Below are 21,892 nucleotides of genomic sequence, written 5' to 3' on the forward strand. Positions count from 1 at the left end.
CCAGCCCGGCCCAGACCGGCCCGGATTGGCCCAGCCCGCGCATTGAGTAGAGGGGCCGCGTGGTGAAACGCGAAAGCGTTAGGCGCACACGGCACCTCCGTAGGCAGCCTCGCCTCGCGCAGTTGTACCCCAGGCAGCTGCTTCCGCTGCTCGCCCCGCCACCTCGCCGCCGGCCTCCTCCGCGGGCGACCGAAATTAGAGTTTGCGCTCGCGCCGAGGGACCTCCATTTCCGACCGATCCGCGTGCGCCCGGAGGCTCTCTCGGGTTCGCCATCTCCTCGGTTCGGGTTCTATGATTCGATTTCGTTCATATTTTTCCTCTCTAGGCACTACTGATTCGAGTGGTTTTTGCCGGGATGATTCCTAGAATGATGTTGTTCGTGAGTTTTTCATTTCTGTTTTTACTTTTTCTGCTGTTGTATACCACTGGGTTTAATGGTATTGAGGGCATTTACTTACTCACTGCCGAAGCAGAGTGTTTGTTACTTGTTAGAATGGATATCAGAGATAAATAAGGGGGAGGAGCATTTGGGTTCCCATTACCATTTACCACTTGTGATTTTTAGCCATTTTCTTCTGCAGATAATTCGAGCCTGGCTGTTGAAAGTTCCTTTTGGGGTTCTTACATCAGGATTACTTCTAATGAGTCCATCAAGGAGCAGGAGCAGGAGCAAGAGCAAGAGCAAGAGCAGGAGCAGGAGTAGGAGCCGTAGTCGAGCAGGACCCGCAGCCCTCGGCGAAGAGATAGGCTGCGCAGTGAACGTGCCTCTCGCCGCAGTTGCAGTCGCAGCCGTAGCCGCAGCCCATTCCGTCGTAGGGAAAAACGTGACAACAGGTGTGCTCCCAAGTGATGTCTTCTGTAACCTGCTTGCAAATGATGCTATGCTGACATAGATTAACATTTTGCATTTATGTTACATGAACGATTCTGTGTAATCTCAATAGTGTATCTATTGCCCACCCTTCTACAGTTTAGTTTGCTTATGGACATGTCCAAGCTTGAACCATCGCTGAAAATAAAGTGATCAATCAATGTTGCAATTATGGACAGAGGTGCTGTTGATTTTGGTTTCGAGAAAAAAAAAATGAATCATTTGAATTACTTAAGCTGTTAAAGTAACGTTGGAGTCTGTTCCACACTGTTATTACTCGTTTGGTAAGGTTTGGTTTTGGTTAAAGCACTATCCCAATAGTTCCGTCATAAATAAATCATGCAGATAGCGTGCATCTCCAGGGAAATTATCTTGAATTGTTTCTATAGAGAAAAACATTGATGGCTGCTTTACAGCCAATCTATGGCATTATTCACCCTTATTTGTGTTTCTTATTTCCACTATGTGGAGGTTAGTTCTGTTCTAGAATAACAATGTTTTATCTGCCGCCATGGCGTGTTCCTTTTTCACCCTTGTATCCATAGTTGGTGCAGTAAATAAATTATTGTTAAGTCATAAGACAACATTCTGGAAATAGGATCGGTGGTTTATTCATGTAAAGAAAAGCCTGGACTATTCACGGGGTTAGTTCTTCAAAAACTAAATCAAAATTATTTTAGCATGTGAACTGCACTTCTATCTGGGTATCATTCATTAACGTCGGTGTGAACTGATGCCTGGAATCTAGAAAAATATAATTATGAATTAGCTAGAGAAGTCCTTAACAGTGTTTCTGCCAACAGAGTTAATGAATTTTGCCACCTATTTTAATATTTGAAGTAACTGGACTAAGTAAATTTGGGTAAGTCACGACTCCTAAGCAAGAAACTATCATTCAAGGAAACCTGGAGTTGTCTCTAATCTTACTCGGGTGGCACTTTGCTAAAGTAAGTTGAAGTTGGCTTCAGGAAATATGAAATCTTCTAATTGCAGAGTTTCTTAAATACCATAACCGACCGACAGTTTCCCTAGAGTTCCATTACAGTCCCCTCACCTAATTGGGTTGTAATTATTGCTACTGGCACATGAGGAAAAAGAATTTTCGGTATTTTTCGCTGAACTGTGTTCTTTTGAAGAATGAAAAATGATGTGTATGTTTTTTCATCTATGTGAACCCTGGGCAAAAATACATCTACTATAGTGTATGCTAGTACCTCATAAGCCCTAATAGTGCAAAGCCAAAGTGTGTCTTCAGACATACTGTTGTGTTCCATTGGAAAAGGGAAATTGTTCCTATCCTTTACCAAGATATGGTCTATTTTAGGGAAACATGGATTTGCTCTTTGTACATAGTTATTTTTTATTTGAACTATATTCCAGCCCCACATGGAAAAAGAAACACGCTTAACATGAATTTCCAGGGATCTTATATGCAAGAACTGCCGGAGACCTAGCAACTTCGCTAGGGTTTGCCCATCTGCTGCTACGTGCAATAACTGTAATCGTCCAGGGTAAGGTAAACCAGGAACATCCTTAATAATCAGGGTACACTTATCACTTATTGTTGTACACAATCATTTTCTAATTTCTGCTTGATACCATAGTTCATTATTTAGAAATTTGTTTAAACTAGACTGTAACTCTGTTACCATTTTTATTTTTTCAATAGCCATTTTGCAGCAGAATGCACCTCAAAAACTCTTTGCTGGAACTGCAAAGGAGTCTGGACACATTGCCAATGAGTGAAGAATGAGGCCCTGTGCCACACCTGCAACAAGACAGGTCATTTGGCACGCGATTGCCCTAGTTCAGGATCTAATGCTAAGCTATGCAACAAATGTTTTAAGCCAGGCCACATTGCTGTTGACTGCACCAATGAACGGGCCTGCAACAACTGCCGTCAACCTGGGCGCATAGCTCGGGAGTGCAAAAATGAACCAGTTTGCAACCTGTGCAACGTCTCAGGTCATGTTGCCCGCAGCTGTCCAAAGACGATGACTCTGTCTTCGGAGATACAGGGTGGCCCGTTCCGTGATATCTTCTGCCGCATCTGCGGTCAGCCTGGGCATATTATCCGTAACTGCATGGCAACCATCATCTGCGACACATGTGGTGGGAGGGGGCACATGTCATATGAGTGCCCGTCGGCCAGGATATTTGATCGTGGTCTCCGCAGGTTCTGAAAGCCGTCGGCCAGGATATGTGATCATAGGATCCGCTGGTTCAATTTCGCGCTCATGTTTTGATAGCTTGCTTGGCAATACTGGGACAGTTTCTTTTCTTTTTTTGTGGTACTTCTGATCTTCTGCCCCTGTGAGTTGAGAAATGATTCTGTGGGATGTATTTCGGGTGAAACTTTTATTCTTTTAATCAGGATATAGCCCTTTGTGGGCGCAAACAGCTCTGTACCAGCTCAAGTGAAAATTGCCAGGCTCATGCTACATTACTGTTGTGGGCTTTTTGAACGCTTGCCTTCTCCATGTTCTGCCACACTTATGTTGACCGAAATGTTATGTACAGCCGTGAGATGGGTGTGGTATACTTGTGGTTAGATCAAGGCAAAAGATGTCCTTAACAGCTGCTTCTCGTGGTGATGCTTTCACACTGCTGTTTTTTTCTTGAAAAAGAAAAGGTCGATGGCTGCCTGCCTACCAGCTGATTATCTGAGGCAAGCTCCACATTGCACTGTTTCGCACGTAGTCTTTGCATACAGAAAAAAAAAAAAAAGCAAGAACAACATTGCCCTGTTGCGCAAGATTGACAACGCAGGCATCGAAAAGATGGTTTTCCAGAACAAAAGCATTTAACGCTGAGAGGATCTGTATTTCTGCATAACTGTGTGCCTATTATCATTAGCAAACAGGGGTGTCGTGGTGTAGTTGGTTATCACGTCAGTCTAACACACTGAAGGTCTCCGGTTCAAGTCCGGGCGACGCCAATCTTTTTCCTCTTTTTTACTCCCACGAAGTTGCATCAAACACTGGTACAGCCACATTGTAAATTCTACTTCTGCAGTCCTACCTCAGCCAACGAAGGCTAGATAAAAACATGTTAGGTTGCTCCAGACAATCATTACTGAACCATGAGTAGAGAACATATCAATTACTTATTCTGTAACTTGAACGGTGCAGACAACGGGGCTGTACCAGGGAACACATGACCATAGATAACGGGCAGACAACAGGGAATTACATGATAGATCCAAACCGTCATGCTTTCTGGAAGCCACGAGGATCTTTTTACACAGCAACAAACTGACAAATCATCAAGCAAGTTCTTCATACCACCAAAAGCCTATGATGGCACATAAATCCTGAGTAGCAGGCAAGTCCACAATGCATGATCATGAAACGCATGATGTTGCCTAGCGCGCTCGATCCTTGATCTCATCAAGGCTGATTTCACTAGCATCGGTAGCTTGCAGTTCCACTTGAATGCCATTGAGCCCACTCTTGAATTTTTGGTTTGAGCTCGCGTACAGCATCTTGCTCTTCACCTTTGCAGAGGATGGGGACCTTGTAATTCAGACGCATAACATCTCATGAGTAAGCAACTTTACTGTAGGCATGGGTAATAAGACAAACAGAACTACATAGGCAATACCATAGGATATAGAATATCCTGCTCTTTTGGACATCCTCAGCAGTAACAAAGTCGAAGTCATAGATTGCGTAACGGCAGTCATTTTCAGGTAGGGTGCTCGTGAAATCCTCATAGCTTGTTGTGCGATCCCCAATCTGGTCCACAACAACCTCCTTAAACTGATTGTCCATCTTGAAAGTTATGAAACGGTGCAGCCTCTTAGACTGCAGCTCGCTGAACTTCAGCATGCACTCATCATTCACCGCAACTCCTGATGCTGCGTTTGCCTGCGAGCACAAGTAACATCATGGTTAACAGGTAAGACAACCTTGAATATAGCTTCGAAGTAGTAGCAAACTTGTAATTCAAGAGATGTGGCTGCTTTCACTTATTTTGTATGGCAGAGCGAGCTGTCCCCAGCATCCTAAATCAGGCTGAAATAGAACTTGCTCAAAAACTACTATAATAGATCTTTCAGCTCATAGACTCAAATAGCATCCAAAATCAGTCTCTAAATCTGAAAGGCATTTCCCAAGAAACACCTCACAAGTAGAGTTTTACTACCATTTGAGATTTCTAGCATGACCGAGCAGCTGCTGGTTAGTTGCAGTGCTAGTGTGCTACTCCTACCTACAGTCGACAGATCCACACCAAAAATCAACAGGATTACGCAACAGCTGGTACCCCCACCCCGTGCTGTACGATTTCGCAAACTAAATTGACATATGTATTGCAAGTATAGGAGCTCATCATTCGATCAGACACAGATAAACTGAGATTCCATAACCAGTCCACCTCGCAGAACTTGGATCTAACAATTCAGATTTCAGACGGCACAATCCCTACATCCCAACCACGGATCCAAAAGGCCACGCGCCACTCTTCACTCTCCATCTGGAACCAGACGAAATTCCTGAAACCTAAATCTGAGATCTCAGAATCTCGTCATGCCGCCCAAGTTTGCCTCTAATAGTTTACCGACCACACACGAACTCAGGAGTTTCTCATGATCTGATGAGAACTTTCATCCCGAGGAAAGCAAGAAACAACAAACGCACAACCGGAGCAGCATCGATTCCCCTTGAATCCAACTAGATCTGAAGCATCGAGCCACTACGCAGCACTACTGCCGAAAGAACAGAACGGGGCGCGCACCCCCAAAATCAACTGTGAAACCGACAGGCCCAGCACCGATCAGGGAAATCAAAGCATGAGAAGCGCATAGGGGAGCAGGGGAAGAGCCCGTACCATCTCCGAGCTCGGAAGGGAGGAATCCGCTGAGCAAGCGAAGCGAGGGAGGGGAAAGGGGGAGAGGGGGCTTGCTTGTGACGAGTTTTGGGGGGCTCGTGTTTTGATGTGGTCGCCGGGTTTTTCACTAGTAAGCAAATTTTATAGGGGGCTCGTGTTTTGATTTAATAAAAAAAATCTCAACGATCATATGTGTTTTTTCTTTTTCTCCTTTTCAGTTTAGTTGTTAAATCAAATGATGTGTAGCTGAATCCTATAGAATTTTTTTTCTTTCCATTGCGTGTGCTGATGAGGTGGGTGGGCTACTCGCGACGCTTTCCTCGTTGTTGGATCGCAAGATAGACAGCCAAAACGCGTGCCATGTCAGCGTGACGGTGGTTGAATCGTACTCTCTTGTTATAAATACATAATATTTTAGATAAATAACAGTCTCCAATTTACTGCTTTAGATCATTTTTTCTATTAAGATATCTTTATAAAATTCAATAATTTTTTGATATTATGATAACAATTTTGGAGACAAATTTAAATATATAATTTCAATATGTCCAAACTAAATATTTTAAAAACTGTTGTTATATACCGTTTTAAAAATTGACCGATCCTTATCCAAAACGTTAAGTTATAACCTGATGGAATATACGTTTCGCGTGTGAAAAAATCAACTTCCGGACGTTACGGCCACGGCTCTGGATGCTGTAAAAAGGTCAGAATATTTGTGGTCACTGGCTGAGCTTGCTGCACGTGTCCAGCATGATACTACAACACAGTGCGATGTCGCTGGGAGAAGGGGAGTGGCTGCAGAAAATATCAGCCGAATCCGTGCCCAAAAAACGCAGCATCGATCGTTGCCGACCGACCTCATCCTTTGTTTTCGTGTTTTATTATTCCTTTCGGCTGCTTAATTTGTCTTCCTCTAAAGAGTGCTGAGTTTTGTTTGACAGCGTTTCAACTCTTAATTTATCATGTCTTAAATTTATTGGTTAAGATAAAAATAATGTGAATCGCTATTTTTAAACTAAAAATCAGATAAAATAACTTATCCAAACACTATCAGTATAACTACAACTCTAGCTTTACGAATCCCTACAACTAAAAATATCTAAGTCTAAAAATAATTAGAGTTATAACTCTTATAAACAGGCCATAATCATGCATGCTGATCTGTGAACATGCAAATCAAAGCTAGCCTAGCCTTGCTGATAGCCTGGACACCCACCCACGTGCACGCACAGCACATCACCAGGTTACTACTTACAGCACATCGATCTTTCGAATAAAAGCCAAACCGACCCGCCACCGATCCATCAATTATTATTCGCGTAACAGCATTACAGATGGAATGGAACACCATGGATGCACATCAAAAGGAAATCCAAACAGAAACACGACAAGACTGGACACACATCATCTTGGACACGGTCCGAATGTCTGGTTATGGTTGCTTTTTAGATTATGGTTAAGGATTTTTCTTCCTACCTAATTCTTATCGTGAAATGATTTCTATTCTTTTTAACGTTTCAACGGTTTTATTTTACGGTTCTCATCACGAAGGGATTTTCAAAGTTATTCCCTTCAGAACGGTATTCTCTCTTATTTCTCTTCGCGATTCTCTTCAAAGGAAAGCTGTTGGAGATGAGAGAAAATAAAGGGAATAGAAACGAAGAAGGGAATGCCCGGGAACTATAAAGGGAAACTGTTGAAGCGCTGACGGGAATAAAAATCCCTTCACGATAGGATTTTTATCCCCGAAAGGAAACAGTTAGGCGTGGCCTTAGGAGGTATGGTCGCTGAGGACGTCGAGGGTCAGCTCGCTAGGCTCCGTCGCCCGCTGGTCAATTTGCACGCCGTCCAGCTCCTTCTTGAACTCGTTGTACGAGCTCGTGCACATCATCTTGCTCTTCACGTCCGCCGTCGCCGAAGACCTGGATTACCAGCACATGCAGCTAGAAGTTCGTCCTAATCAATCAACGACCCATCTCTATTGCGCTAGTTACTGAAGAAACGTAACGTACCAGAAGATGAAGAAGATCTTGCTGCAGGGTGCATGCCTCCAGGGCGCCGGCGGCGGTGAAGTCGTGGTTGTAGACGGCGTAGCGACAGTCGTCGCGGGGAGGCTGGCAGTGACGTCCTCGAAGCCGGCGTCGCAGGCGCCGACCTTGTCGACCACCACCTGCCGCAGGGAGTCGTCGACCTTGAAGACCATGAAGCGCGGTGCGCGCGGCTCGTCCGCAGCTCCTGGAACCGTGCCTTGCACTCCTGGCTCATCGATGACGGATCCAAACTCAAATTTTTAGATCTCAATTTTCTCTTTTTTTCTCATTTCTTTTCTTCTTCTCTTCCTCCTCCTATTCTCATCTTCTTCTTTCTTTTTTATACCTAAAAATTGTAGAGGGACTGAGGAGACTCGTATTTCGAGAGGCTACACCCCCCATTGAATCCGTCCCTGCTCACCGCCCTCATTGCCGTGTTCGCCTGCACAATCATCTTGTTAGATTTCACAGATGACACATGTCGTAGTTAATATATATAGCTAGCTAGCTAACTGAAAACGTGCACCAACAAAGATAGAACAATCCGAGTATGACCATATTTGATCGGAGCCAGCCTAGAGGTATGGTTTATTACAGATAAGGTGTGTCATCACCGAATCTCTTATAATCATATGTAATTGTTTGGTGATAGATATAACTGGCCAGAGTACGGCACAATATAGATTAAATTTGTTAGTTTAGATTTGGTTGATCCGTTGTATAGCTATCTTGTAAAACAAGTCATACACTACCGGTCATACCTATATATGTACAAGCCATGTGATGGGCTTTTCCACACAAAGGATAACAAGAAACATCGTCATCGAGCGATTTCCACACTTTTGCACCTCTGATTCTTTCATGGTAATCAGAGCCACAAAGAACTAGGTTGCTATATGAACTAGTTCGTCTTCCTCCTCCAACCCGCTGTCTGGCATCCACGTCTCGGAAAAGCTCATGAGATAGAACTTCGCGTTGTGGGCAGCGCAAGTCCTCACCGCGATCCGGGGTGCGTGGCTTGAGGGCTACATCACTGGCAAAAGCATCACCCCTAACGCTGAGATCACATCAAAGGTTGTAGACAAGGATGTCAAGATTCCAAACCCTGCATATGAGAAGTGGTATGCCACCGACCAACAGGTCCATGGTTTCCTCTTCACGTCCCTATCCCATGATGTGTTGTTGTAGGTGGCTGATGCAAGGACGGCGGCTCAAACTTGAAGAATGATACAAGATATGTATGCATCTCAAACTCGCACAAGCGCAATTAACATGTGCCTCACACTGACGATGATGCAGAAGGGGACAGTGAGCATCTCCCAGTACTTCGACAAGATGAGATCGCTTGGAGATGAGATGAGGAAAGCCGCTAGATGATGAAGAGATGGTTGCCTATATCTTTAATGGGCTAGATGCTGAATTCAATCTTTTAGTTTCTGCACTTGTAACTAGAGTTGAACTCATCTCAATTAGAGAATTGTACTCTCAACTTTTCAGTTTTGAAACTAGGATTGATCTGCAACAGGGTGGTTCCTCCTCGTTTGTTAACGCCGCTACACACGATGGACGTGGTGGATCAGGACGTGGCAGCTTCAACCGTGGGCGTGGTGGTCGTGGTCGTGGCGGTGGTCGCGGTTGTGGCAACCAGCAGCAGCAACGCAGCAACTACAACCGCGGCACCAACAATGGTAGCGTCGACAACCACCATACTTGCCAAATGTGAAAGAAAAAGGGACACATTGATTAAGATTGCTGGCACAGGTATGATGAGACTATGTGCCTGAAGAAATAAACGTCGCTGCTGCAACAAACTCCTACTCGATGGACACAAACTGGTACACCGACACGAGCGCCACTGATCACATCACTGGAGAATCAGAGAAGCTGGCGGTCCGAGACAAATACAACATCAATGATCAGATTCACACCGCAAACGGTGCAGGTAGAATATTAGTCATATTGGTTAATCTACTATTCATACTTCCGGTCACAATCTTGATCTTAACTTCATGTTCCACAAGCTAAAAAAATCTTGTTTCCATTCACCGCCTTGCTAAAGATAATGTCTTTTTGGAGTTTCATCCTATTTTTTTTATCAAGGATCAGGACACGATGAGCACTCTTCTTAGAGGAACATGTCAGAAGGGATTGTACTATTTTCCATTTGTACCATCTACAAAATAAGTTTTTGGAGTCAATAAACCATCCTTTGATAGATGGCATAGACGCATAGGCCATCCTGCTGCACCTATTGTCCAAAGGGTGATTAGTAGTCATAGTCTCTCGTACATAGATCAGTCTAATAATGATGCTATTTATGATGCTTGCCAATAAGCAAAAAGTCATTAATTGTCATACCCTAAATCCTCAAGTGTGTCTAGTCATCCTCTTGAAGTCATTTTCTCTGATGTGTGTGGCCCAGGATCAGATTCTATTAGGGAATATAAGTATTATGTCAGTTTTATTGATGACTTTAGCAAATTCATTTGGGTATATCTTTTGAAATTTAAATCTGAAGTGTTTCAATAGTTTCATGATTTTCAACATCTTTTTGAGCGTTTGTTTGATCAAAAAATTGTTGCTATACAAACAGATTAGGGAGGTGAATATGAAAAGCTTCATCATTTTTTCACTAAAGTTAGCATAACACATCTTGTTTCCTGCCCACGTGCGCATCAGCAAAATGGCGCAGCTGAGCGCAAGCATAGACACATTGTTGCAGTAGGGATGTCGCTTTTAGCACATACCTATATGCCTCTTAAATTTTGGGATGAAGCGTTCTTGATTACCACTTTCTTGATTACTCGCACTCCTAACAAAGTCATAAATTTTTAAATTCCCTTAGAACGCTTGTTTCGTACAAAACCTGATTACTCATCCTTGAGAGTTTTTGGGTGTGTATGTTGGCCTAATCTTCGTCCATACAATAATCACAAATTGTAGTTCCGATCCAAACAATATGTTTTCCTTAGATACAACAATCTTCATAAAGGCTTCAAATGCCTAGTGTCTACAAGGCATGTCTATATTTCAAGAGACGTTGTCTTTGATGAGAATGTTTTTCCCTTCTCTAGTTTGCATCCTAATGTCGACTCCCGATTGCGCTCTGAAATTCTTCTCCTTCCTCCAACCTTGGCTAATCCTCAAACTGGGAATGAATTGTTAGATGATTGATTGGATAATATTCCTGGTATTAATGTTTTAATTGAGAATGTACATGAAACACAGGAAAATACAGCGGAAAATCACCTGAGCTTTGGATCCTAGGCTTATTCGCCTAACGAGCAACGGGGCAGGTCAGCGTTGGGATCTATCCCAGGCTCAAGAGAATTCGGCGGAGAGCACATGGAGCATGTACTGCATCAAGACGCGTGGTCAGGCGGGTCGCGTGCAACCTCGACATCACCCTCACGTCGTGAGTCCAAACGTCGCGAGTCTGAACGTCGCAAGTCCGAACGTCGCACGCTCACCGCAGGCTCGTGACATGCGGCAAAACAGGGCTAGTGGTTCTCCTCCACCGGTCGAACCTACCCCAGATCAGATGTTGAGTCTGGCTCTATCAGGGAGAGGGGGATCAATCCTGAAATTGATTCCCCTGGTGGATCCGATGTGGTCGAAGCACCTATAACACCCAGGAATGCACCAACAACTTCAACACGTCGAAGAACTCAACTACAAATAGTGCATAGTAAAACCGAAGGTATTTACTGATGGCAAAATTCGCTATGATAATTTTACGTTCTACTAGTGAACCTCAGGATATTAGTGAAGCCTTACATGATAAGAACTGTAAACATGCTATGTATTTAGATTATAATGTCTTAATGAAAAATAAAACATGATACCTAATTCCAGCATAGAAGAATGTCATAGATTGCAAATGGGTCTATAAGATTAAACATAAAGCTGATGGGAGCTTAGATAGATATAAAACACGTCTAGTTGCTAAAGGCTTTAAACAGATTTATGGTATAAATTATGAAGATACTTGCAGTCCTATTGTTAAAGTAGATACAATTAAAATTATTTTGTATGTTGTTATCTAGGGTGGAACTTACGTCAATTAGATGTTTAAAATACCTTTTTATATGGTATTTTATAGGAAGAAGTTTATATAAGGCAGCCTCCGGGGTATAAGGATAAAATCGTGCCAAATTATGTTTGCAAGTTAGATAAAGCTATATATGGGTTAAAACAAACACCTCGTGCATGGTATTCCCGATTGAGTGCAAAATTGTATAACCTTGGTTTCAAATCGTCAAAGGCATACACTTCATTATTTTATTTCAGCAATAGTGATGTAACTATGTTTATGTTTATTTATGTGGATGATATAATTGTTGTGAGTTCAACTCAAGTTGCGACAATATGACTATTGGGCAAGCTGGAACAAGAATTTGCATTGAAGGATTTAGGAGAACTACACTATTTTTTTTATAAAAGTCAACAAGGTACGTGATGATATTATATTAACACAAGAGAAATATGCATCTGATTTACTGAAGAGAGTTGGTATGTTAGAATGTAAGTCAGTTAACACTCCCTTGTTAGTTAGTGAGAAATTATTAGCTTTTGAAGGAGTGTCGTTGGGTCATAATGATGCCACACAATACAGAAGTAGTTGGTGCATTACAATATTTGACTTTTACTAGACTTGATATCGCTTTTCCTATAAATAAGACGTGTCAGTTTCTTCATGCTCCTACTAAAACATATTGGGCTGCTGTGAAAAGAATTTTAAGATATTTGAAATAGTCTACTAAAGTTGGACTGAAGATAAGTAGATCCAATTATTTACTTGTCAGTGAATTTTCTGATGCAAATTGAGCAGGATCTCTGGATGACAGAAGGTCTACTGGAGGTTTTGCTATGTTCTTGGGTTCTAATCTTGTCTCATGGAGTGCACGCAAACAACCTACAATGTCAAGGTCCAGTACATAAACGGAGTATAAGGCGATTACTAATACTACTGCTGAAATCATGTTGATTCAAACCTTATTGCAGGAAATTCAAATACAAAGTCTGAAGGCATCTGAACTTTAATGTGACAATATTGGTGTTAAATATCTTTCTGCTAATCCAGTGTTTCATGCCAAGACAAAACATATTGAGATGGACTATCATTTTGTAAGAAAACGTGTATCAAGAAAATTATTGGAGATTGATTTTGTTTCTTCAGGTGATCAAGTCGCAAATGGGCAAGGCGCTACGTGTCAAACAGCTAGAGAACTTCAATCGCAATCTTAACCTAGCATGGTTATGATTGAGAGGGCTATTAGAGATAAAAAATATAATCACCGAATCTCTTAAGTAATCATATAATGATGATAGATATGACCAACTAAAGTAAAGTATAATATAGATTAAATTTAGTAGTTTAGATTTAGCTAATCCGTTGTATAATTATCTTATAAATTAAGTCATACTCTACTGATCATACTTATATATAAGTTACGTGAGTGACTTTTACACGTAAAGGATAACATGAAACATCGCTGCCTAGTGATTTTTAAGCTTTCACACCTCTCATTCTTTCACGGTTAACCAGACGAATCAACGGATGTGCATCTTCAAAGGGGAACTGAACGATCACAGCAAGCTCGAAAGCAAGCAGTATGCGTGTGCATCTCAGTCTCATCCGATTTAATAGGGATGGCCATGTCAAGATGTCCTAGTCGAAGTAAATTAATTAGACAAGAAGAGGAGGAGGATCCAAGGGCTTACGTGTGAGCACCACGGTGGCTGTTCTGGCACGGATCCTTCTAGTTCTAGACGCTCGGTGATCGGACGCCGGCGAATGGAACGGGATGCCCGTGGCAAACCCGTCACCTGATCTGGATCAACCCATGGGCGGTTCCCAACACAATCCTAAAATTGACCGCAGACTATCCCAATCCATAAGGATATCCGTGAGTACAGTAAAAGAAATCCTAACAATCTCCTCAATTTTGTTTCGACACTCGTCATCATAACCTGTTAAAATTAAAAAAATGTCGTACGCAAAGTAGCCGTCTGATAAAAGTCTGCAAACTTGACGTTATATGCAGGCCTGGTTTGAGAATAAACAGCAGCATGAGTGCGTACTTCGTAAACAGACGGCTTGACACAGATATATAATTCGATACCCACTGACACAAAGAAAAGTAAATAAAAACAACGAAACTAACGAAGTCATGACTAAATAGGAATCATCTTTATTACATACATGTGCAAGTAAATGAACGAACGAATGAATGGGCCAATATGCCAACAATCTGTAGGAAAGCGCTACAATTTACAGACACGAATGCGAAGAATCTAGACTAGTCTACGTGTATGTGCTTGGAACTCTGGACTAAACTCTATACAAAGAGCTGCAGAAGAACGGGCGGCGCCTGGGCCGCGGCGGCGGCCTCCTCGCGGTGCCGGCGCATGTGTCCACCGAGCGCCTGGCCCATCTCGAACCCGAGCCCGCAGACGTGGCACTGGTGGCTCACGGCCGCCGCCGGCTTCTCCTGCTTAGCGGTAGCCTTGGCCGGCGCCGTCCCCAGCGCGAGGCCGTGGCGGGGGCGCAGGTGGCTGGTGCGGTGCCCGCCCAGCGCCTGGAACGACGCGAACGCGCGGCTGCACGTCCTGCACACGAACTGGTCCGCGCCCTCGCCGGCCGCGTTGCCGCGCCGCGGCTTCTTGCCGCGCCCGGCTGCGCCGAGGGAGAGCGCGAGGGAGAGGGTCGCGTCGCCGGCGTCTCTCGGGTGCTTCATGTACGAAAACCGCGATACCTTAATTGATGAAGGAAGCGGCCGGATGAGCTCAAGATCGCAGGCGGGGGAGAAGCTAGGATTAAGCTCGGAGTTGCTTGCTGTTGGGTTTGCCGTGTGCATGGTTGGCCTTTATATATACCGGGCGAGGTGGTCTCGTGCACTCCACGGCGGGAGCGCGTCGTTGCGGTCGCGCCCTGGCGACTCGTCCGTCTGGACGGTTTGAAAAGGCGGAGTGGGGCGGAACCTTCCGTTTGGGACGCGCTCGGAGTGGCGTGTGCGCCGGCCTCATGCCGTAACTGGTCCTGGACGCGTAAGGGCCCACCCACGAAACGGAACCAGCTAGGGGCGCACCGGGGATGTAGGATTTGGATCCCACCTGCATCTGCATCTGGATGCGCACAGACTGGTCGTCGCGCCTTGGCGTCGCGGGCAGTGAGAGCGCTCGGCTAGTTTGACGCGACGCACGCACGCTAGCTGCTGGTCAGACCAGTCTTGCGGGCGAAGAATGAACAGGCTGCTACGAGGATACCGCCGTATACACTGCGTACCGGACACACGCTGCCTTTTACACTTTTTGCTAATTTGCTACGCTGAATGAAGTCATCAGGGGCGAAGCCAAATTAGCGCTGCCGAGTGCATTGGCATTAGAGAAAAAAATATATAATCCAGTTATTAGTAATTCAATTTTATCTCTTATGTATCATTTAATTTTAAATGGTAAAGCTCCCCTTTCTTGCGGCTAGCAGCATGGGCTAAACGGTAAAGATCGCCGCATGGATCCGTATTTCACTTTGCCACACAAATATGTCCGGGTGCGTTGGACACTAATATCCTTATCCTATACTGATAATCTGATATCCATGACGGTACGCGGTCCGGACTCTGCACCATATGTCGTGAAGAAATAGATCGGTGTTGTCATCCATCTAGCCGCTTACGTATGGTTGCCTGTGTCCAAGGGGATTACTTGAAGAGGCGCAAAGGCAGCAAAAATAGTAGTACACAGTACGTAGTAATTTTCTATACGCCTACGTGCAACCCACGTTTGCCTTGAAGCGTGCGTCTCTAGCTTCTCGAAGCAGGCATCTACCATCCTCCAAACGGAAAGAAAAGCCTCAAATTCTTGGAGGACAATCGGGGGCTAGAAACCACGCTATAGAGGAACAATTTGGCAGATGGTTCAATTGAGGTGGAAAAGGTCACTGTAGGAGATTATTATTCTGATTTTTTGGAAATTTTGGAAGGAGCGTAACACCAGAATGTTTTAGAGGAATGAACACTCTACACACCTCGTTGCCCAAAAGATTAAAGATGAAGATTAAAGATGAGGCTGGAATATGTACTTTGCCTAATCAGGGTTTTCCTAGCTTATCAATATAAGCTGCAACTCTATTGCCGTTCATTTCAATTGATCAACCGTGCGGAAGTTCTAACACCAATAGCAAATTGTATTTAAGCACAAATTAAAGAGGAACAAATGAACGAAAGAATTGTCCTGTGATTGCATACGAAACCCGTGACATCCAAAATCAAACTCTAAGAACCGAACCGCTAATCAACCAAAACTCCTAGCAGCATACTTACATAAGCAACCTGTTTCCCCCCTAAAATCTAAAGACAATTATCATTTACATATCCTCGATCAATGACGTTGCGTTAGCCCAAATTAGGATCAATTAACCGGTCGGCGGATCTAAGCAAACAGCTCGAGCAAGACGGGTGGCTCGGATGCGGCGTGCCCGGCCAGCTCATGCGGGCGCCAGACCCATTCTTCGGCGGCGTCGGCGCCGATCATCTCCTCGCGGTGCCTCCTCATGTGCCCGCCCAGCGCCTGCCCCATCTCGAACCCGAGCCCGCAGATGTGGCACTCGTGCTGCTGCCTCGCCCCCAGCTTGTCCCTGCTGTCGGCCTTGTGCTGCTTCAGCGCCTTGGCGCCGACGCCGAGCTCGAGCCCGTGGCGGCCGCGGAGGTGGCTGGTCCGGTGCCCGCCGAGCGCCTGGAAGGAGGTGAAGGCGCGGCTGCAGGTCCTACAGACGAAGTCCCCCTCCCCCGACGTCGCCACCACGGGCCCCCTCCGCCGCGCCCGCTTCGACGCCGGCGCCGCGGCCGAGGAGTCCGACGTCGCCGACGAGTCCGTGCTCAGCGACAGCGCCAGCGACACCTCCTCCTGTTCCCTCAAACGCTTCATCGATCTCCGAATGGACCGAGACGCCTTGTGATGATTTCCCTTTCGCTTCCAAGTCGGCCGACGATCCGCGGGAAAGGCTTGGGTATTTCTCCGGGAGAGCGGATGGGTGAGCCGCGAGCGTTTTTATAGGTTGCGTTGCGTTGCGTCTCCGAGTGGGATTTGAAATGCGCGGGGGCTTGCGTGTGCGCCAAGTTGGCGGCGGCGACCGACATCGGGAGGAGAGGTGGCGTGGCTGGACCAATCGGGTTGAGGCAACGGAACGCGCGGCGCCGCATCGCGACGTGGACGGATGGGGATCCGTCACCCGGGGGCGCTGGCTCGGATATGGTCGAATTGGATGTGTGGTGCGCTGACCTCACCACCTGGCACGGCGGGCAGGGTACAGGTGGGTGGACAGCGCGTGCCGGCCGGCTCCCTTCTCTTGCTTTTGCTTAGCCGCGAGGGCAACGCCGCCGCCGGAGTCGGCGGCTGATTTATTAACAGTACTTCCTCGTATCAAAATAGATTACCTTTGAGTGTCTTCTAGAATTTAAAATATATAGTGTTTTATAATTTTAATGTAAATTTAATCTAAATTTTTCAGTCACACCTTTCTTTTGAATAATTTACTTTACAAGTGTCGTTTCATGTGTAATTAATGGTATTAAAAGAGAGTAAGATGCTTTTACCTTAATATTTGTTTTTAACTCTACAATATCATCTTTTTTGAGACGAGGTGAGTAATTTGAGACGGGATAGGGGCGGCATATGACTTGCGATCTTGGACAACATGCACGAGCGGGTGGAAGGGTCTCAAACCTTCTCAAGTTCTTGCTCTCGATCAGCTGAGGCGGTAATCGTAAGCATAGGTGATCAACACTAATTGTTCAGTAGGAGAGTTGTAATTCATGAATGCATCATAGAGCTGTTAATGATGAACTCGAACAAGTTTGCCCTGTCAGGTTTGAGCTCGATAAAAGATCGAGTCGAGCTCAACAAGCCTACGATGGCGGCTAAGCTTAAGGACGAGCTCGAATCAAGCTTAAGTAGGCTCAAGTTTAGCTTGTCTAAATTCGATAACGGAAGAAACCTCGAGTAATCTTGTCATTTTGGTTGGATATTGTGATGTAGTCATCTAGATAAGTTTGAGGATGATCCCTTCCTTCCGATCCTTGTAATGATCCTATTTGTCACAACTTATTTCAGGCTTCTGCTTTTTAAAAGCTATAAGCTGAAATAAATATGTTGTCGTTTGAAAAGCTGATTTTTGATGAAATAAATAAAAAACTGATAAGCTGGTTGAGAGTGTATTTTCTGAAAAGCTAGTGTGCTGAGAAACTAAAAATTTCTCATAAAAACCAACAACTTTTAGCATAAACCATAAATAACATTTAGCAAAAGCTACTTTTTTTAGAGTCTATAAGTTTTAGCTGTACCAAATATGTATAATATCTCCTTTAGTCTTGAAGATACATTAAGAAAAAGTAAAGATCGTATAGATTTGATAGGATAATTAACTCAAATAAAAATCGTAATACTCATTAACTTAAGCCTTATCGAGTTAGAGCTGACCTCGAGTATCGCGTGAGCTTCGAGTTTCTTTTAGAGCCATATTGCCTACTACCATCGATCGTTCATCGATATACCGGATTCTACTATTCTAGTAATCGTCAATCTGGCTTGCTTGGCTGTCTACCAGTCATATATACATGCAACCTGGGGCGCGCGATGGTGACTGCTGTCTGCTTGTTGTACGGTGAATCCAGAACCTGTGCGGTCGTTGTAAACTAGTACACGCATACATTGTGCGCTGGTCAGGCCCGTCTCGATCATCTGAAGCCTTGCAAATTCTGGTTCCCACGGAACAAGGCCATGGAACCGTGCAAAGAGGGTGGACAGATAAGATTACCACGCGGTTAGCTCCTGTGCCGCGGGGCCCACGTTTCCTCACGGGCGCCCCGCGCTGTCCACGGAACCGAAGCCAGCCGGTCCAACGCGCACACGGCTCCGCGCGCGGCTACCGCCGCAGTGCCGAGGGAACAGGCGCGCCAATGCGGGCGGGCTCCGTGCGCGTGCAACTTCGTTTCGTGGTTGTTACTGGTTGGCGCCTGGCAGCTAGCCAGCTATCGATCGGTCTACTACTCCAATAGTCGCCAGAGATTAGGTTCCAAATGAGTCGTGAGCTCGTGGCTGCAAACTGACTGCCGATGGAGGCCAAATGGCGATTTTTGTTTACTTCAAGTCTGCTGCCAGGTCACTAGCTACTTTCTCCGTCTCACAATATTTATCTATAATTTTGAGAATACTTATCTTAAATTATTTGTTTATTACGGTAATTAAAGATACTTTATAATCTATTTTCTTACTATTTTCTTAAATGTATACATACATTTACTACAACATTAATCAGTTACTTGCTCTTATTCTTATATTAATTAGGAGTAGCATGAGTGCACTGTATTTTTTTCTTTAATTTTAGTATTTCTTAATTTATATATAATAATGGACGTAGACAAACAGTATGAAACGAAAGGAGTAATTAACAAATTAGGGATCGTTAGATGTGCCACGATGTCACGATAGATGTACTGATAGCGTAAGTGGCGAAGCTAGATCAAAGAATACCCTGATGCACCACTTCATCGTACTTATAGCAATACACAAATTTTCAAACAATATTTTACTAAATAGTATTGTACTGTTTTTTACCCTGGTGCATGTGCATCATTAACTTAATTAGTTTACTTGTGTGCTAAGTGATCAGCACTGAGATAAGAACTGACGCGTGTGTTTTATTGTTTGATATGTTGGAAAGGGGTCGCTTGCACTCAAGTTTCTATACATACATCTAGAATTGACGAGGACAATAGTATTACGTCGCTATCTCGGTCGACACGGTTAAGTCACCCCATGTTTGGTTTAAGGAATATAATAAATTGATCCATCACCGTCCCATTTTTCACAAGCAAATGACTAGTATGTAAACATAAATGATAGTGTCATCCTACCGAAATTGAAATTGACGGGATGAACCTATAACGGATCATCCATCTGACACGTGTTTATGGCTCAAACCAAACACCCCGTAAAAAGAGGAAAAGTGCATGCCATGTCCTGTGCATGCCATGTCCTCAGTCCTCAGCATGGTCAAAGAGGAAAAGTGCATCATTCCTGGCCCACACACAAGTACGGTTGCTTACTTCCGAGTATATCTACATTGTTATAGTATGTTCCTTCTTCCAGAAGTACACTGCTTATTTGCTGACAGTTTGCAGCCTTCTCCAATCAACTAGGTTGTATGCGATTATGATCATCATGTTGCCATTGGCTGTAGCAAGATCATGATGCTGGCTTGCCGACGGCTGCTAGTCGTCGATAGACCACCTGGCACCAGCAGCGAAGTAAACGAAAACAGGACAAGCGTTATTGATTAAAAAGGAAGATGCTTGCATAGTTACATGCCAGCTGCCGAAGAGTGAAGACAGAGGTTTTGTACTTTTTTTACTGGAAAGCAATATGATTATGACCTGGCAGGTTAACTGCACTAGCCTGTAGCAGACATGTTTCGCTACCATGCATTTTCTGCCTTCGTCTGACGGCAAGCAACCATTTGCTGGTGGCCATATTTCGGAGTCTGGAGACTGTGGTCTGCCGATGAACACCTGATAATGTCGATCGATGCCTACGTACGTGCTCTCCTTGAAGACATCTCTATATCTATATTGTGAAGGTAGGGATATGTAGCCTAGGTAGTTGGCACGAGGTAGCAAGATTCCTTGTTTCAGAAGTACATTGCTTACGATCTGCAGGCTTATCCAATCGACCGACTAGGTATACATGCAGATCACGATCCTGGCTTGCCGACGACAGCCAGTGTTTGCCAAGTTATCGATCGACTACCGGTCAACGGCAGCGAAGAAAACGAAAATAGGAAGCGCGTCATCGCTATCAAAATAATATGCAGTAGCAGCGAAGAAAACGAAAATAGAGAGCCTGTGGTTGGATTGATTAGCACGTGAGTTGTTTTGAATTAAACTTAACTGTTGATTGGTTATGTTTTTGATATAAAAATTATTTTATTTTAAGATCGTATTATCATCTTAAGAGCCTATGGTTCTTTTAAACCATACAATTAGTAAGTTTTTTAATCTGATTTTCTTTATAAACTAGATTAAATCTTTCTAAACAACCCGCAATGCTCTTATCGTCTTTTGAAAAAAAAAATGCTTGCATACATGCCAACCACTGCTGAAGTTGAAGGCAGATGGTTTTGCACCCTTTTTTTTCTTTCATGGAAGACAAATACGATTCTGACCTGGAAGATATCTGGACTACCTGCAGCAGACACATTTCGCTATCACGCATTTTCTGACTTCGTCTGACGGCAAGCGCGGGCGCGGAAAGAACACCGGCCATTTGCCGGTTGTCGTGTGCCGAGTCTGGAGATTTTTGCCTGACGATGGACACCTGAGAGTGTACACACAGTGATGTCGGTGTCTACGTGGCCTCCTTAAAAGCACTAGAGCTCTACCGACATGCTTAACTTAATAGTTATTTTAAATTATAAGTATTATCTAATATTATTATAATATTTTTCTATTTTTTTCTTTCCTCGAACTCACAGTCAAACTCTAGCTACAATAATACTGCCTCTTTTTTCCGTCCACAACTTTATCAGCATTCGGCTCCTACTCGTATCCCTATAGAGATAGATACTGATACTACTGGAGCGTGTTGCAGCCGGCTCCGATCAGCAAACGAAAGAAAATAGTCGGTATAGTGATACGAAAAATTTTGCCGCTCCTACCGGAGTCAGCCTTAATCTTACACGCTTAAGACATCTCTAACAAAAACTCTAAAACTTCATCCCCTATAACACTATTATAACATCCCTTATCACTATTAGAACATCCTATATTTTTTTCATCTCCAACGAACACCATATTTCGTACCTCTTTCTCCCTTTGAACCCGCACACATATATTATGAACAGTGTTACGGCAGCGAACCCGCATACATATACTATGAACAGTGTTACGGGAGCCGTTTTCTGCCGCCCTCATCTATCCCGCTTTACTGTAGCAGAATCTACTGTAGCACTCGAAAAACAAAAATACCGTCTCCATTAGAGATGGCCTAGTCGTTTTCGCCAGCTTACGCACATGTCAAGCCATTTGCGAGTTCCAACCATCCATCCTTGCTACTAGTACTGCGGCTGTCTACATACATTGGCACCACTAATAGAGGAGG

At 44.2% G+C, this 21,892-nt stretch overlaps 3 protein-coding genes, 2 non-coding genes and 2 pseudogenes across 5 annotated transcripts; 3 read left to right on the plus strand and 4 right to left on the minus strand.

Moving 5' to 3' along the window:
- Positions 1-94: 94 nt before the first annotated feature.
- LOC133915134 (zinc finger protein GIS2-like) lies at positions 95-3,408 on the plus strand (annotated as a pseudogene).
- Positions 3,409-3,736: 328 nt separating this feature from the next.
- Positions 3,737-3,810, plus strand: TRNAV-AAC (transfer RNA valine (anticodon AAC)). The gene has a single exon. It is a non-coding gene; the product is annotated as a tRNA-Val (tRNA).
- Positions 3,811-3,959: 149 nt separating this feature from the next.
- Positions 3,960-5,851, minus strand: LOC133915135 (actin-depolymerizing factor 3). Its single transcript, XM_062358164.1, has 3 exons — positions 5,703-5,851; positions 4,476-4,741; positions 3,960-4,387 (listed from the first exon to the last, which is right to left on the minus strand). Exons 1-3 carry the CDS (start codon positions 5,703-5,705, stop codon positions 4,237-4,239), a joined length of 420 nt encoding a protein of 139 aa, XP_062214148.1. The 5' UTR covers positions 5,706-5,851; the 3' UTR covers positions 3,960-4,236.
- Positions 5,852-7,476: 1,625 nt separating this feature from the next.
- Positions 7,477-7,970, minus strand: LOC133914063 (actin-depolymerizing factor 3-like; annotated as a pseudogene).
- A 1,131-nt stretch (positions 7,971-9,101) lies between these two features.
- Positions 9,102-9,240, plus strand: LOC133917247 (small nucleolar RNA Z247). The gene has a single exon (XR_009909650.1). It is a non-coding gene; the product is annotated as a small nucleolar RNA Z247 (small nucleolar RNA).
- Positions 9,241-13,909: 4,669 nt separating this feature from the next.
- LOC133915136 (zinc finger protein ZAT12-like) lies at positions 13,910-14,610 on the minus strand. The gene has a single exon (XM_062358165.1). It carries the CDS (start codon positions 14,593-14,595, stop codon positions 14,077-14,079), a length of 519 nt encoding a protein of 172 aa, XP_062214149.1. The 5' UTR covers positions 14,596-14,610; the 3' UTR covers positions 13,910-14,076.
- Positions 14,611-15,953: 1,343 nt separating this feature from the next.
- Positions 15,954-16,770, minus strand: LOC133915137 (zinc finger protein ZAT5-like). Its single transcript, XM_062358166.1, has one exon. The coding sequence runs from the start codon at positions 16,661-16,663 to the stop codon at positions 16,169-16,171; it is 495 nt and encodes a 164-aa protein (XP_062214150.1). The 5' UTR covers positions 16,664-16,770; the 3' UTR covers positions 15,954-16,168.
- Positions 16,771-21,892: the final 5,122 nt, after the last annotated feature.

The sequence above is a fragment of the Phragmites australis genome, chromosome 4, assembly GCF_958298935.1.
Source record: "Phragmites australis chromosome 4, lpPhrAust1.1, whole genome shotgun sequence".
Classification (NCBI taxonomy): Eukaryota; Viridiplantae; Streptophyta; class Magnoliopsida; order Poales; family Poaceae; genus Phragmites; species Phragmites australis.